The sequence below is a fragment of the Mustelus asterias genome, chromosome 6, assembly GCF_964213995.1.
Source record: "Mustelus asterias chromosome 6, sMusAst1.hap1.1, whole genome shotgun sequence".
Classification (NCBI taxonomy): Eukaryota; Metazoa; Chordata; class Chondrichthyes; order Carcharhiniformes; family Triakidae; genus Mustelus; species Mustelus asterias.
In genome coordinates, this window is record NC_135806.1 from 53,591,646 (window position 1) to 53,610,094 (window position 18,449).

The 18,449-nt window shown below is 41.7% G+C and overlaps 1 protein-coding gene across 5 annotated transcripts in view; it reads right to left on the minus strand.

Annotated features, from left to right (window-relative positions):
• dock8 (dedicator of cytokinesis 8) overlaps positions 1-18,449 on the minus strand; it is a 252,915-nt gene that overhangs the window by 55,234 nt on the left and 179,232 nt on the right. For 3 of the 5 annotated variants that reach the window (XM_078214325.1, XM_078214324.1, XM_078214328.1), the window contains 4 exons: positions 14,993-15,168; positions 12,260-12,355; positions 4,084-4,179; positions 806-955 (listed from right to left, as the gene is read on the minus strand). In XM_078214325.1, coding sequence (XP_078070451.1) covers positions 806-955; positions 4,084-4,179; positions 12,260-12,355; positions 14,993-15,168 — 518 coding nt within the window. The remainder of the gene's footprint in view (positions 1-805; positions 956-4,083; positions 4,180-12,259; positions 12,356-14,992; positions 15,169-18,449) is intronic. The other 2 variants (XM_078214327.1, XM_078214326.1) reach the window with 1 other exon arrangement.

The following is an 18,449-nucleotide window of genomic DNA, read 5'->3' on the forward strand; positions in this document are numbered from 1 at the left end:
TACAGTCTGCACTCTCTTGTTTCCTTCTCTATGTACGCTAGGTTTTGTAACTCAATCATAGAATCTACTCCGTTTGGCCCTTCTAGTCTGCACTGACAACAATCCCACCAGGTTCTATCTCCATAACGCCCTGATAATCCCCCTGACACTAAGGGGCAATTTAGCATGGCCAATCCTATAGCGCGCAAGAAACAATACTTTCCACTGTATACTAATACACGTGATAATAATAAATCAAATCAAATCAACTGAACAGGAGGGTAGGAGATGCTGATCTTCCTTAATTACTTACGGTAGTCAACAGCTCCCTTTAGATCTGCTGCCAGGAAGCCAACTTCTCGGACCTCCTCACTCATTCACAATTAAGTTTAAGCCACAATGCTGAAGATGAAGTTGGGACTTAACTTTTAAATGCTAATTAGATCCCCGCCTGCCTTTTGTAGAAGCCTCGTCATTGGCCCAAGCTGGGTTTGTAAACATTTAAACTGACAGAAATTCAATTGAATAAAAGCAACATTCTGTAATAGAGTCATTGAGATCCGAAACGCTAACTCTGTTTCTCTTCACAGATGTTGCCAGACCTGCTGAGTTCATGCAGCTTTTCCTGTTCTTATTTCAGAAATACAATTGGATTGTTTGATCTCAATATTTTAACCTCCCCACCGACCATCTCGCACACCCCTGGGTGCAGTGGGGAAAAAAGAACATAACTGAGAATGTTAACTAATTGACAAGATATTTCATCTTGGTGACACTGCCTCTTTACAAACATTTCTACATAAAGCACAGATGTAAAAAAGCTGACCTTTTGTTGTTTCACAAGAGTTGTGCCGATCTCTGCAGTAACAACATTAACAATAGTGGTGATGTCATCTTTGAAGCGATCTGAAAAGCGTAGTTTTCGGGAAGAATCCTGCTTGTCCATCTGGCAAAGATACTGAGCCATGCTTTTAACCTTTCATTCAGAACAAAAATGTTTTCTAGAATCATTAGAAGAACATTTGTGAAACAACAAACCAGTAAAATCAGTAAGAACTAAGGAAGAAAGAACTTGTATCAATATAACCTCATTTACTGCCTCAGGATGTTTGCAGTCAATTAATTACTTTACAAATGTAGTCATTGACTTAACATAGGAAAGTTGACAGCAAATGTGTGTAGTAAGAGGTCTCACAACACCAGGTTAAAGTCCAACAGGTTTATTTGGTAGCATGAGCTTTTGGAGCAGTGCCCTTTCATCAGGTAACAATGAGAAAATGAGCACTTTTAAAAAAAAAATGATATTGTTTGAGGGACAAATATTGGCCAGTTCATCTGGGACAACTCCCCCTACTCTTCCACAAAATTGTGGTCGTTGATGTCCACCTAACAAAGTAAAAGGAATGATGGAGTGAGATCCCTCTATGATTGTTGGAAGGCTGGTGAGTTCTCTTCTGTTTATGCAGGTGGACAATGGAGGTATTTTTGTATTCTTGTGGAATTGCTTTGCTGCACCCACATTGACTGAAAGAGTTCAGTGAGTTTCTTGACCAGGAATTGACCTCCAGCTTAATAGACCTCAACTGGGATGGCATCAACTTCTAGAGCTTTGCAACTGGGCAGGAGTTTGATGATGTTTGTCATTTCTAACAATGTGGGTGGGTCATTAGGAGCGCAATTGATGGCAACAAATGGTAGCCTGCTGATTGCTTCTTCACTGATGGGTGAAGGCCGATTGAGGATGTAGTTAAGAGTGCTCAGTTCACCTTTCTAAAATTTGGTCTTTTTCTGTGAGCAGTGTTGACCTGTTGGCACGAGGATTGATGATGAACCAGTAGACTGCAGCCATAAATGAATTTCAGAGCATTGTAGAATCTCTTCCAGTCCTTGTGGTCTGCACATAACTGAAACTAATCTGGTTTCTGATTCAGCCAAGTGTTTTGCATCTCTCCTTGCGGTGGATCATTCTGCGGTCGTTGCGGCAGGCAGTGTGTTTGGATATTGATGGCTTGTCATGGTGGAAAACCCTATAGAGGCGATATTTCTCCTCCAGTAGTTTCTAGACTTGATTACCTCATTGTTTTCACTGTACCAATTTGATTCTTACGACAGGTAGGATAAAGGGCCTTGAAATCAGCAAAGTACATTATATCCCTGAAGGTTGCCAATGCAGTGAGTGTTCATTTTCGTTGCACGTAGGAAACTCTCTCTCAAGATTCCTTTATGACCCTTGTTTGAGCCTCAAGATATTGAGATGCTTCTGGGTCTTCATGCCCTGTGGGTGCCTCATGGGGATAGATCTTGATGTTTAACTTTGAAATGGTAAGATGGTGGCCAATCCAACAGTCTGTGACACACAAGGCTTTTGTTACAGGCACATCGGCCTGTCCCTCTGCCCTTGATGACACCATTGATTATATGCCAGAATGGGGCTGCATCTAAGATGTCTTGTTGCGATTAGGGAGCTGTGAAACTGTGTTGGCGATTAGGAGCTCATGATCAGAACACATCTTCAGCAAGAGGAAACCATGCTGTTACAACTGCCCACCCTGTTTTTCCAGATGACCTCCTTCCCACACATGGTAATCTGAACCAACTCTTGAGGTCACTGAGATTGATTAGCTTGTTTGATTTTGGCATTGAAGGAGTGGAGGCCATCATTGAATTTATCCTTGACTTCAGTGTTGGCCAAGGTAGGAACATACATGCAGATCAGGGTTGCTTGCCTGTTGCCATACAGAGAGAGTTTAAACACCATTAGGCAATCAGTAACATCCTCAGGGAGGTAATTCAATCTATCGACAAGATGGTTCACAACAGCAAAGCTTCCACCATTCTTCTTTTCCAAGGCCACGCCGAAAGAATGTGTAACCCACAGTGATTTCCTTGAGTTGATCCTTCCTAGAAAGGCCAATCGCACTGAGAGCAGTGATCTGGAAGCTGTATTTATTCAGCCCTCTACCAACAAGTGCAGCTCTCCTTTTGGGTCTGTCCACTCCGGCATTCTCCATGAGGCTGTGTATATTCTCTGCACCAGAGGTGACCAGTGACACCTTTACTTTCTTTTTTTTGAAATTAACTTACAACTATGTTGATGGGATCTCTGCCAGCTATGGCCCTGCTGGCCAGGGAGGTGAAGTAGTTTCAGGCACCTTTTCTAGCCCTTTGTCATACTAGGAAGGTGAGCAGCTTGGTCCTAAAAAGGGTGGCTTAGTCACTGAGCAGGCTGCCAAGTTCAATTTCTGCTTTCATCCAGTAAAAAAAAACTCCCTATGGCCTGAGCCACCTGTGCTCAGGTTCATGGCTACGTCGCCCAGTGAATCCACACCTAGTACTCGCCAGTTACCACAGGGCTTGAGAAAGTCAGGTGATCCATGACAAATGATCGAAAGATGATGAACATGCCTTCGTGCACAATTACATTCCAAGATTTCAGAAAAAGGCACACAGCTTTGCTACAGATTCAGATGAAACAGATAAGCCACAGTAAATAAAATATAGTGATGTGAGGCATGAATCATAGTAAAATTCCAGAAGAAAAATTGGAAATTGACAAAATGGAGGACTGTGGGAGAGAAAGAACAGGGAAAAAGAAAAAAAACAACAGCACAGTGGCACACTGGTTAGCACTGCTGCCTCTCAACTCCAGGGACCTGGGTTCAATTCCAGCCTCGGGTCACTGTCTGTGGAGCTTGCACATGCTCCCAGTGTCTGCGTGGGTTTCATTCCAGTGCTCCGGTTTCCTCCCATAGTCCAAAGATATGCGGGTTAGGTTGATTGGTCCTTAGTGTCAGGGGTCTAACAGGGTAAATACATGGGGTTACGGGGACAGAGCCTGGGTAGGATTGTTGTTGGTGCAGGCTTGATGGGTCAAATGGACCCCTTTTGCGTTTTTGGGTTTCTCTGATTCTATCTGGTGCAAAGTAAATTGGTAGGGAAGAATGATTGGATATCGAGGGAAAACAGAGAGAGCTACAGGTTTGCAGAGAGGAATTAAGTCTAACAAGATAGTCTGTGACATGAACTAGCATTTTCACAATACATCTGTGTGAAATAGTTTACAATGACACCAATTAGTTTCTAATAAATTGTAAGTGGACATACCAAAAGCTCAAAGAAGAACCAGGCATACTTGAAGACATTCTCTCTCACCATTCCTGTACTCACGACCATCTGCAGTGCTAGCTCTTCGTGAAATTGCTGGATAATAATGAGAAACAAGATTTTACTCAAAAGGTGCAGACAAAAGAATAACCTTTTTTTTTTAAAAAGCCTTTATAGATTAGTCAATTCCCAATCCTTTCCCTGTACTTAAAGGTAGCGACAGCTACAGAAAATTACTGAACTTTGTGACATCAAATTCTAACTTTCCTTATTAAAGATTGCAATAGTTATGAAAAACACCTTGGCTGGAATTACCCGGCTGTTCACGCTTCGTCGACGCAGCAGCGAGGACGGAGAATTTGGTGCTCAGCCAAATCTCCGTTCATTGCAGCTGGACCAGAGAATCCTGCTAGTGGAAAACTCCCCCCCCATATGTTCAGAAATAATTGATCTCTATTTCAATCCTTCCCTATTTTTAAAAATTAGATAAGACAGTAACTGACAAACAATTTTAAACATGCATAAGATGTTCTTTATATTATTGTGCCTTCAATCAGTGAAGAGTGTTCACCGTATCCTACAAATCAGCATTTGTTTATGTGTGTGTAAATCTACAGTGATATTGTGAGTTAGGTAGCGTTAGAGTTCTTTTATCATGGTAGTTCCAGGCTTCATAACACCTTCAATCTTTCTGCAACCCCCAGCCCATTTGTGAGTTAAAAGGGGCCGAATGGTCCATAGGAGAAAATATGAAAATTTTCTTTTGGGCATCGGCCTATATTTTCCCTTCATCTGTGCACCTCAGGCCCTCTATGACCTTAGGCTTACTGCCACTCAAACTGTGGGAATGGGCAGTCAGGTTTCTGGAACAGTGTTACGAATGCTGAACTTGAAGAGAGAATTATCTTTTAAAATGTATCTTTTAACTCAAAGTAAAACCAAGAACGAAAGGAATGAATAATTAGAATTCCTGGTAAAGCCCTCAGTTCAGAGAAGTACTCAAGTGACTTCAGCTTGTCAGGGGAATGGGAGAGAAACTTAAATAGAAATCCACTGAGGTACCGAGTGGTAGTTTTTAACCCAGCTTTTCACAGTTCTTCACACAGCAAAGGAGAAGCTGCTGCTGAGATGTATTGGTGAAAGACTTCTGCTGTGAAGAGAGCAAAGAAAACTGTTAAAGACCAAGCAGGATGGTTTTGAGTGTTCAGTTTCTGTTCAACAGGAAGGGAACAGAACAGACGGGGCTCTTGAAGATTTAAGGAATTGAGGGGTCATCAGGTTGTGCTTGCAGGTGATAATCACAGCTGAAAATTTCAGGCAAAGTGGAATGATTGTCAAAGGACACTGGAAGTTCCAACCAGGTGTGACGGAGAGAGCTGGGAGTAACTGTAACTGTTCCTTTAGTGTTCCATATCTGCCAGAAATGTGGCGTAAAGTAAAAGCATTTCACGAGACATATTTTGGTTAGATTGCCTAACTATTGTGAAGTGAACCTTTTTCTTTTGTTTGTATCAATTGTTTAATTAATTTTTGATCTAGATTGACTTTTGTTTATTTGAACAAAGAACAAAAAAAATTACAGCACAGAAACATGACCTTTGCCCTCCAAGCCTGCACTGACTATGCTGCACATCTGAACTAAAATTTGCTGCAGTAAAATTCTTAAAAAGTGAAATCTTCTCCAGCGGTTTATTTCAGATGGCTGTTTGGAAAATTAATCTTTCTTTTAGAAAGTTACTGATCTCTATGGGTTCATAAGAACAGATAAACTCAGAAAAAGCCCAGTATCCTAGTTTGAGGGACTGGTCAGAATACCAATTCTGAACTCACCAAACCTCATCCAATAATCAATGTTTCTTCCAAAATCTGGTTCCATTGCTTCTTTGTAAGAAAGAGGTGTAATAATTCTGTAGTTCGATCATTCCACCTGAGTATTGCTATTATGTCTAAAATAATATATATATTATTAATTCATGGGACATGGGCATCACTGGCTGACCAGCATTTATTGCCATCCCTAGTTGCCCGAAGGCAGTGGAAAGTCAAGCACATTGCTGTGGCTCTGGAATCACATGTAGGCTAGATCAGGTAGGGACGGCAGATTTCCTTCCCTAAAACACATCAGTAAACGAGATGGGTTTTTCTGACAATCAACAATGGTTTCATGGTCATCAGTAGATGCTTAATTCCAGATTTTTTTTACATTGAATTCAAATTCTACCATCTGATGAGGCGGGATTCAAACCCGGGTTGCAAGAGCATTGGTTGAGTTTCTGGATTAATAGTGATACTACCACTAGGCCATCACCTTCCCCATTTAAGCCCACCTTAGAACAGAAGCAATTCATTAGTTGGAATTTTGGTTAACTATCAAACTAATGTGACATAACTTACCACAAAAGATACGATGGGACAAGTCCAAACTGAAATGCTGGGGCTATTTGTGTTGCCTGTTGTCTGATAATAAAAGACTTAGCATGACATCAAATGCAGTCGGCCTGACAACTGACCCTTTCCATTTATGTTACCAGAGGAAAATGGATTGACCGACGTGATTAGATCTATGAATCCTAGTCCTTTAGCAACATGTACCAACTGTTAAAATTCAACATGTGCCTTTAGCAAGGGGTGCATATATAGAGGAGGCAAGAAAATTAATCTGTGGGGAAAGAGATTGTTATTAAAGCAAAACAAACATTTGGAGTATATTCAAAAGGAAGACTGCCACACAAACAACAAAGGAGACAAAGGTGGGTAAGCACCAGTCACTTGTGAATTAGTGATTTTAATACATATACACAGATAGGACCGTAGCATACTAGTCCATTCACTCAATAGGATGTGAAGTTGTTACTAGAAAACAAATATTATTAAAAATGCACTAATTTTCTGTTATATCGTAGGTATGAGGAACAATCATGCCTGTGACCTTTGAGTACTGGGAAAGGAGCCAAATGGCAAATTAATCAAATATTATTAAATTGGAAAATTGATTGGGACTGAATCATAGAAATTTTCCAGAACTGTTTTCAGAATTGAACATGTTCATGTGTCGCAACAGGGAAACATGTTTGTCATGCATCCCTGACCTCTAATAATTTCATACAACAAGCCATCCACCACTACTTTGTCCCATCACCACCCTCCTTTGCCTTATCTCATCATCACTTTTGTCATTCAATCCCTCTGCCTGCCACCCCATCATAGAGCTTCCCTTTTGTTCTTTCTCACTCCTCAGTGTCCTGCCTCTGTTGCATCTCTAACTGATTGTAGCTCTGATGAAAGCTCATCAATCTGAAACATTATCTCTGTTTCTTTCTCCATAGAAACTGTCTGACCTGCTGAGTATTTCCAGCATTTTCTGTTTTTACATAAGCCATTTCCTACACTTGTCTCTATTCATAAAGTTTGCTGGACATGTCATCAGAATTAGTTTGTGACAAGGGCATTGGAAGGTGGCGATCAAAATGAAAAAAAGTGGCACAAATTTACAGGAAAACATTTTATTACGTATATTTTAACACTAGGATGTGGACGATGAGATAGACGTTTATAACATAGAAACAGGCCCTTCAGCAAAACTTGTCCATGCCACCCAGTTTTTATCACTAAGCTAGTCCCTATCGCCTGCACTTGGCCCATATCCCTCTATACCCATCTTACCCATGTAACTGTCTAAAAGCTTCTTAAAAGACAAAACTGTACCTACCTCAGCTATTGCCTCTGGCAGCTCATTCCAGACACTCATCAACCACCCTCTGAGTGGAAAAATTGCTCCTCTGGACCATTTTGTATCTCTCCCCTCTCACCTTAAACCTATGCCACCTATGTTTTAGACTCCCCTACTTTTGGGGAAATATGCTGACTACCAACCTTATCTATGCCCCTCATTATTTTATAGTCCTCTATAAATCATCCCTAAGCCTTCTACACTCCAGGGAAAAAAGTCCCAGTCTATCCAGCCTCTCCTTATAACTCAAATCATCAAGCTCTGGTAGCATTCTAGTAAATCTTTTCTGCACTCTTTCTAGTTTAATAATATAAATCAGATAAATGGATGAGAACATATTGAATAACAGAGCAAGATTGAGGGATCTCATGGCCTACTCCAACTCCTATTTCTTAAGATAATGGTTGGTCTGATTGTGGCCTTAACTTTACTTTTCTGCCTGAACCCCTGTAACCTTTGACTCCCTTGTAAATCAAAAATCTGTCTCACTCAGCCTTGAATATATTCAATAACTCAGCCTCCACTCGTCTCGGTGAAAGGGAATTCCATAGATTAATGGCACTCGGAGAAAGAATTCCTCTTCATCACCATCTTAAATAGGAGATCTAGTATTTTTAAACTGTGCCTCCTCTAATTCTTGATCCTCCCAAAAGGAGAAACACCTCCTGAACATTTACTTCAAGGTCCCTCTGAATCTTTTATATTTTAATAAAATCATCTCTCATTCTTCTAAACTCTATTGTATGTAGACATGATCATAGAATTCCTATAGTACAGAAAGAAGCCAGCTGGCCCATCAAGTCTGCACCAAGTAATTTAGCATGGACAATCCACCAGTGCTGTACATCTTTGGACTGTGGGAGGAAACTATAGCACCCAGAGCAAACCCAAGCAAACTTCACACAGTCACCCAAGGCCGGAATCAAACCTGGGTTCCTGGTGCTGTGAGGCAGCACTGTGCCACTCATTCGTTCCTTATTCCCCTTCATCTCTAGCATCAACCTAGTGAATATTCTTTGAACTGGTTCAATGCAAATATAGTCCCCTTCAGTAAGGAGACAAAAACTGTACACAATACTCTAGGGTGCAGTCTCACTAAGGCCTTGCACAGTAGTAGCAATACTTCTCCACTTTAGTTGCAATAAAGGCCAATTTACCTTTCTAACTACTTGCTGTACCTGCAACCTTACTTTTTGTGAATCATGTACAAGGACACCTAGATCCCTCTGCACTGCAGCATTCTGCAGCCTCTCTCCATTTAAACAATATTCTGTATTTCTATTCTTATCAAAGTGGACAATCTCACATTTTCCCATATTATGCTCCATCTGCCAATTTTTTGCACACTCACTTAACCTATTTATATCCCTTTGCAGATCTTTGTATTCTCTTCATGGCTTACTTTTCTACTTACCATCAGCATATTTGGCTACAATATAACTGGTCCTTTCATCCAATTCATTAATTATGGATCATAAATAGCTGAGGCTTTGGAACTGATCCCTGTGGCATTCCACGAGTAACAGTTGCCATCCTGAAAATGACCCATTTATCTTGACAATTAGTCAGTCTTGACTCTCAATTTTCTGTTGTTTAGCCAGTCCTCTATCCATGCTAATATATCACCCCCAACATCATAAGCTCTTATCTTGTGTATTTAATCGTTTATGTGACATCTTATTAAATGTCTTTTGAAAATGCAAATATATCCACTGCCCCACTCCCACTTTCCTACTGACTTGTTACATCCTCAAAAGAAATCCAAGTGATTTATCAAACACGATTTCCCTTTCACAAAACCATGTAGGCTCTGCAACATGTCTTGCTACTACCTCTTTCATAATGGATTCTAGCATTTTCCCAAGGATAGATGTTGGATTAACTGGCCTATAGTTTCATGTTTTCTGTCTCCCTCTTTTTTGAGCAGACCAGTCACAGTTTTCCAATCTGCTGTGTCCTTTCCAGAATATAGGCAACTTTGGAAGATTACAAACAATTCATCCACCATCTCGGCACTCAATTCTTTTAGGACTCTAGCATGCAGGCCATCAGGTCCAATGCACTTGTCAACCTTAAATTCCATTAGTTTTTCCATTACATTTTCTCCAGTGATTATTTCAAGTTCCCTCCTCCCTTTTGCCCCTTGATTTTCTACTACTCTTGGGAAGCATTCTGTATCTTCTACTGTAAAAACAGGTACAAAGTACTTGTTAAAAGTCTATGCCATTTCTAGTTTTCCAATTATCAATTCTCACGCTCTAAGGGACCAATGATTCATCAGCATCTCTTTTTCTTTGTATATATTTGTATAAGCTCTTACTGTCTGTTTCTATGCATTGTTAGTTTTCCCTTGCACTCAAATTTCTCTCCTTTATTATTTTTTTCAGCCATTCTTTGCTGGTTCCTAAAACTTTCCCAATCTTCTGTCCTGCCACTAAACTTTATAGCATTGTACACCTTTCCTTTCAATGTCATGCCACCCTTAACTTCCTGAGTTATTCACAGATGGTGTGTCTTCCCAGTAGGGTCTTTCTTCCTCAATAAAATATGTCTTTTTTGAGAGTTATAAAATATTTCTATCAATGTCTACCACTTCTTGACTGTTTTAACTTGTAAACTATTAACCCAGCCCACTTTAATGAACTTTTTGTTCATGTCTTTGTAACTACCTTTATTTAAGTTTAAGATACCAGTTATGGATTCACAATATTCACTCTCAAACTGAATCTGAAATTCTATCATGTTATGATCACTCTTTCCTATGAGATCTTTAATTAATCCTGTCTCATTACCCATTACCAAGTCCAAAGTAGCCTTGTCCCTGGTAGGTTTCAGAATGTATCATACTCGGTATACACTCTTTCAACTCATCCTTCAGGTTACCTTTGTCAATTTGATTTGATGTGATCCTACGATTACTGGAGTACCTTTCTTGCAAGCCCCCATTAATTCTTGATGTTAAACAATTATGTAAGTACACGCTATAATGCTTTTCATTTGCACCCCAAATATTATGAATTTAGAGATGTTTCATTGATCTATTTATGTTCATAATTCTATTTCATAATTTCAACCCTGTTAATCTATGCCGATATGGAATGAACAACTCGGCAGAATGTACCTCAGTGTAACTCAGTACTTAAAAGGGTAAATAGACAGGCTTTTCCAAATTGTGAAAAAAAGTATGGTGTGATTAGCGCCATTAAAAAGCAAGAGGAATTTATTTAGTGCAGACAATATTTACTTCACATGGAAAGGAAATAAAATATTATGTACCCTGAAAAGATTTTTGTTAAATATAAATAACCCTCAGAAAGATTAGAGTTTGTTCCATGTTGGGGGGAATTTTCATGTCCCACTCGCCATGGGAATCGTTGTGGGTGGGGGCGGACCATGAAAAGGTGCCTTGACCTCAGGTGGGATTTTCCAGTTTTGGGGCGAGTGCGACTGAAAATCCCGCCGGTTGACTATTTTGTGAGAGGAGGTTCAATTAAGATCTGATGACAAATAACTGAACAATTGTACCTATAAGGAGTCTTTGCCAATACTTTCTAACAAAGGATGGCATGCAGGTCAGCTCTGCATGTTGAAGAAAATGTGTAGTGGCACTTGAGTTAGTGCTTTCAATGCTACAGCTGCATGCATTGTCCACAATGCTGCATTGTCCACAATGCTGCATTGTCAATCTCAGCAACATAGCTATGTGGGGCCAGGCACTTCCACATGAAGTGGAAGGTGGGCCCAGCAGGCAAGTCGCTTCTGTCTTCCAAGTAGTTGCCTCAGGACAGTATTCAAGTCCCTCTAATTTATGTAATTGGTGTTAGCTGAAGCATAGCACTTGGATGCAATGAGGGAAGGCAATAAAATTTGTACTCACACGTACACTTAAATTAAAATATTAACAAATCAAACAACAGTTTTGTCCAATAATTTAAACAAATCATCCCTGTAGAAATCAAATTCTTGAACCAAAGTGGTGGTCATATTTTAGAGTATTTTGTCATAAATTAGCTGAATAATAAATATATAACTCTGTTATTAATGTTTAATGTTATTTGGAATGGTCATGTGATGATTTCTTTTAACATTCCTCTTGTTAATTTTCTTTAGGGATTGAAACTGGTTTTGTTTAAATATGCATAATCAGTAATTAAAAATTAATTGTTTAATATTTGCTGGAAAATGTAGCTTATTTGTGCATTAGTAATATTTGCTGACATGCTTTTTGTGCCAATAATCTTGATACAAAAAGCAATGAAAGGCCTCTTCGAAAAGGTAAGATATTCATTGAAATCAAAAAGAAATAGAATGAGTTGCCATTTTACATTGTTCATTCAGCAATGAAAGCCACAGCAAGGCATACATAGAACAATTATTTGCATTTGGTTGTAAAGTGCTGTGCTGCCAGGTGTAACAAACATCTCTTTGTGCTATGTGGCAGTCTACCTTTCTGGTTGATGATCGTCCCACAGAAACAACGTTGTGGAAGTAGCTGCTGACTTCGACATAGGAAGACATCCGGACACCACTTCGATCCATCCCCTGGAGTAAAAGGTCCAGGACAAAGTAATTGCACAGGCAGGGAAAAGGTTACATTGAATCAAAGAAGGAGGCCAATCAGCCTGTCACATCTCTGCTGGCTCTCTGAAGGAGGAAATTCACCTTGTAGCACTCACCCGCCTTCTTCACATAGCCCTGCACAACTGTTCATACATGGAACTATCAACCCCCTCTGGAACTCTTGAAATGTCAGAGGAGATTAATAATTCCAGGCATTGGATTGTCACGATATTAACTACGGCTTGTATTTATATCATAGCTTTCATGTAGAAAAACATCTCAAGGCATTACAAAGACATAAGAAAACAATGAACAAAATCTGAAGGGCAATTAATGCCCACTGAAGGACCTCATCTCGTCAACATTGCTATTAACCCAGTGGCGGGTGGGGTGTCACCATACAGGAAGAACATCAAGCAAACAGATGAGTGTAGCTTGCAGGCTCCCAGGGGGTCCCCTTGTACAAAGACACTCAGTACATCATCAAGGGATCTGACATTGGGAATGGGGGAGCCTGCTAGGAGCCCTTGCTCTTGCTTCCTCCCTCCCTCACCGCGCAACACCTCTCTCATCATCACTCACCTCTGGCCTGGGGTCAGTGATGATCCTCGGCCTCAGGTGAGTGTCATGCCAGCCTCCCCGGGGGTGCTGCCATTCAATGGAGCTGCTGGCCTTTATGAGAAAAGATTCACCCACTAGCCTGTTGGATGCTCGAGTGGAACAAGATGCTGTGGATCCTCCCAAAAAGAGGCAGCGCGGGGTTCTCATTGTCTCTCCAGTTGATGATCGAGACTTCCGTCAACTCCACAAGATTTGGCCCAATGGGTGGCAGAAGTCTCTTCTCAAAGCAATTAATGCTAGATCAACAGGTAATTTTGAATTAGCGATATCTCGATATTTGTTAAACAAAGGGATGTGGAGTAAAGGCAGTTATGTGGAGTTAGGTTGAAGATGAGCCATGATCTCTTTGAATGGTGGAACAGGCTCAAAGTGCTAAATGTTTTGATGTTGCCATGGAAGTTGAATTGAGCAACGGGAGAACAATCAACAAGATGGTAGCGGTAAGGGCAGCATTCTTGCTCTTCCTGGCTCCACAGAACTGTAATTACCCGAGTTGATGACCATGAGGGTCACTGAGTCTGATAGGCCTATATCTGCCCCGCTCACCAGGAACAGACTGTCCAGAGAGGGGCTTTCCAAAAGACATGCTGCCCTTTGTGAACATGTTTAAGAAATATGTCTAAAAACTGGGTGCCACAAATTTAGCGGAGGAACCAATATCTGTAAAGATATCGTCAGTTTCAGTGCTAAATTGGTATGCTTCACATCCAAACAAATGTGGCAATGAATACCAATCCCAATGTCTCCTTCCAGACTTCCTTGAAGTAGAAACCCATAGTTTAAAACAGGGAACAAAGGTGTCTGAGAAATATGGATAGGTATGTTCCCTTGACAGCATTTAGGATACAGGAAAATTCCACTGTATCTGTTTTCTTATTAATGTTATGTTCTTCAGCTATTATCAAAGCACAATCAGTTTTTAAGTGTAGGGGCACAGAAGTTGAAACATAATTAAAACTGTAAGGCAATTGGAAGAAGATACTAGGGGGGCAATCTTACCTGCTCATCCTACCGGTCGATCGGTGTGACGAACCAGTAAGATCGAGAGAGAGATGAAAAACCGGGTTTGCGCCCAGGTTTCTCAGCCTCTCATGGTGATTGCCAGCGTGATCAGCCTCATGTCTGGGAAGGGCACGAGGATGATTTTAATATTTAAATATTCATTTAAATATTATTAGTGAGCATGGTATGGAATCATTCAGGCTCCCTTGCTTTAACAGCCTCACTGGTGGAGGTCCTCAGAGGCAAGAATCATAATGGTTCCCAGCAACGGGGACCTGACTTGATGGCCTCACCAGTGAGACCTGAGGCTATTGAGGCCCTCTGGGTGGTCAGGGGCAGGGGAGGGCAGTGCCCTTTGGACAGTGACAGTTTGGCATTGCCAGCCTGACACCCTGACACTGCCTACTGGGCACCAAGCAGTGCCAAGGGGCAGGGCCTGAAGGGGAGGCTGTGCATGGGGAACTGCGCACTCTGCAATCAGGGATCATCGGAGCAGATTGACCAGGGCAGGGAGGGTGGGTGGGGGTGAACTGGGGCCATGATCGGAGGGGGGTGGGGAAGTGTCGGATTCCCAGTGTTCTAACTGTGTACACTTTGCACAGTGCACTGGGTGATCTTGTGCATGCATAATGGCGCCCTCTAGCAGCCATCAGCCGGCTTCCTGGTGTGAATATACCCCTTCTACTCGTGTGAATCACACTTTGCCTCATTATTTTCTCTATGTGTATAAGATTTGAATTTTTCTCTATCCAAAAAAAATGGGTGTGATTCTCTCCCATTTTCACAGTCATTCAGCACTTGGAATATTTTGGTGAGATCGCTCTCCCTAAGAAGTGAGTGACAGATTGGGACAGAACTGCATATCGAGATGATTCAGTGTCTGGATCAAACAGCAAATGGATTAGTTGGTCTCCATTCCCTTATGTCTTTAGAAAAAAAAAATGATTTCTAAAAAAAGTTAGTTAGAATGCAGCTTCTCAAATTTTAGTACCATACCTTTGAAGATGCAAGGTTTTTAACTTCTTCATCTGTTAAAACCTGGGTGCCTGCAATGTCAGGATTGCTGCTACTCAGGATACGGGACTGCAACAGTCTGGATCCCACATGGGCAGCGCTGGAACGTCCCACTGTATAATAACGACTCTCTGGGCAAATCGGAGCTGCTGCTGGAACTGAAGAGAAGAGTCTTTGTCAGCATAAACATCACATACTGTTCAATCATACCTGGGCGAAGAACAAAGGACAAAACCAGGCTTGGATCCAGACAGACACAAAAACATCACGTCTAAACCAGTGGGGATTGAAATATGTAATAAGCACGCCTTTGTTAAATTTAATGGACAAAGTTTTTATGGAGTATTGTCGTGGTGCCAAATTGGCCAAACATATTGCTCTCAACAACCAGTTGGCTTTTTCACATACATACACTGCCAATCAGAAGCCGGGCTTTTACATGTTGCTCTGTGAACTCTGGAGCTGCAGGCAATGAAAACAAAACACTGGAGAAAGGACAGAGTGCCAACTTCAAAATATCTGCCAACAAGTGTCAGCTTTTAAGATGTGTAACAAGGATTATAAATGAAAACCTATTGTTTCAGATCCTATAAATGAAAATCTAATGTTTCAGATCTATTTGTCAGTCTTTTCTTGCAGCCGTGCTGTAGAAGGGAATACACGTTGATGATGCCTTCGTACAAGTCTTATACTGTTTCAGACAAACCAAAGGCAAAAACAAAAGCATTCCAAAAAAGTTGGCAGGCTCCATGAGCATTAATCTCGCAATCTCGCAACCTCCCCCCCGCCCCCCAACCCCTTCAACCTGGCCCTGCAGAGTTTTTATCTAGCATCTCAATACAGCTACAGGTCTGTATGAGTTGATGGACTTGAGCAACCCCTAATGGCTGAACACAGCTATTCGGATTGTGCAGTTAAGAATTTATGCCATGACTATTTTTAATTGAACAAAACTGTCAGTTGCTTCCGTGAAATGTAATCGTCACATCAAAACATCTGGGTGCCAGCTAGCCTTTGTTACCTTGTCCAAATTGCTTTCTGATTGGGCCTAAACAGGACATGATGGCTGGGTGTACAACCAGGAACGCTATTACAGAGGAGTCCAACTCCTTCTCGTTTGATGTGCAAATGTAAGCACTTTCCAGTATGAGGTACCGGCTAGTAAAGAGCAGCAGGAAAATCTCGTAACAAGGGTGCTGGTAAAATTGTGGAAAGAACAGGAACAATCTCATATATTGTACAAGGTCACTGTGTAAAAAAAAACCATATGGATCATTTGAGGAAGAGTTGGGCCTGATTCAGGGGGCCAACAGGTGTGTCCTGCGGTGGACTTGTGTTTGCCAGCTACTGATCCAGGGATTCCTGCGGTCAATGTGGAGCCGAGTCAACCTGTGGTTTCTGAAGCCGAGAAGGTGGAAGCTACTGAGGAGGACGTTGACCCCAGATTGATGAGTTTGCCTTTTGCATCTGCTGGCCTGGACTCTTTACTCACTGTTTGATCCAGTAGTGAATTGAGACGTTCTGCCAGAGTCCGGAAGTCTCCAGACCAATTGACTTTGTGAATGAACTTTTTCCTCCTGGTTATCCCTAATGTGTTATTGTGTCATGTATGCCTATGTTTTCGTTCATAGGTGGACTCAGCTGCTGGGGCGGGGGGGGGGGGGGGGGGGGGAGAGAAGTGAGGTAAAGTAGCCCCTTTAAGGAGGCAAACTTTGAGGGTCATGTGATCGGGCTCGACCCTATGGAGAGGTTGAATGGGAAGGCAAGAAAATTGGGAACATTGGCACGTGTCCCGAGATGGGGAGGAACCTCACTTGGAGCCAGGGAGGAGAAGAGATGAACTGGGAAATTAGAGACCGGTGTGTCAGCGGTAGGGAAACTACTGGAAAAAATTTTGAAGAAAAGAGTTAATCTCCACTTGGATATGCATGGGTTAGTTAGGGATAGTCAGCATGGCTTCGTCAGAGGGAGGTCATGCCTAACAAATTTGACAGAACGTTTTGAAAATGTGATCGAGTGTGTGGATGAGGGAAGTGCAGTTGATGTCGTTTATATGGATTTTAGCCTAGCCTTTGACAAGGTTCCACATGGCAGACTGATTGAGAAGGTTGAAGCACACAGAATTCAGGGAAACCTGGTGAGATGGATCTGAAATGGGTGTTAGTAATAGGACACAAAGGATGGTGGTAGAAGACTATTTTAGTGACTGGAGACCGGTGTCCAGTGGCATAGCACAAGGTTCGGTGCTGGGACCCGTATTGTTTGTTATATACATAAATGGTATAGATGATAATGTGGGGGGAATGAAAGCAAGTTTGCAGGTGACACCAAGATAGTAAGGTGGTTAATAGTGAAGGAGGAGGATGTAGGTTACAGTAAGATATAGATGGATTGGTCAGATGGGGAGAGCAGTGGGAGATGGTATTTAACCCTGATAAGTGTGAGGTGATGCACTCTGGAAGAAGTAATGAACCAAGGAAGTATTTAATGAATGGGAGGACACTAGAAAGCTCAGAGGAACAGAGGGGTCTTGGGGTACTTTTTCACAGATCACTGAAGGAGACAGAGCAGGTGAAGAGGATAGTTAAGAAGGCAGATGGACACTTGCTTTCCGTGGCATAGAGTGCAAGAACAAGGAGGTGATGTTGGAGCTGTATAGAATGTTAGTTAGGCCACAGCTAGAGTACTGTGTGCAGTCCTGGTCACCTCACCATAGGAACGATGTGATAGCACTCGAAGGAGTACTGAGGAAATTCACCAGGATGTTGCCTATGATGGAGCATTTAAGCTATAAGGAGAGACTGGATAGGCTTGGATTGTTTTCTTTAGAGTAGAGAAGGCTGAGGGCGGGGGAGCATGATTGAGGTGTGAGAGATTATGAGCGGTATGGACAGGGTGAATAGGAAGCCGCTGTTCCCCTTGGTTTAGGGGTCAATCATGAGGGGGCATAGTTTTAGGGTGAGGGTAAGTGAGTCTGAGGGGATCAGAGAACAAAAAATCACTCAGAAGGTGGTGGGAATCTGGAATGCACTGCCTGGCAAGGCAGTGGAGGTCACAAACCTTACAACCTTGAAAAAGTATTTGGATGAGCACTTGAAACATCATAACATTCAAGCATATGGGACAAGTGCTGGAAAATGGAATTAGCGCAACTTTTGTGGTAGTTATTGTTGGTGTAGACTCGATGGGCTGTAAGATTTCTGCACTGTAAGATTCTATGAATAAGAGAATAGACTTGTGTATTAGTTCTGACAGATTCTTATTTCTTACATATATTAATAATACATTTTTCATTGTTGAAGCCAAAATGAGTTGCCTTCGACTTTACTGCACAAGTCCTCAGGAGCTGCTGGCCACTCTGACTGGCCAGCAGCTCCAGTAGCACCAACAGCATGCTAGTGGGCTCTGCTGGGACTGTAATCAGGAACAAGAAAAAACC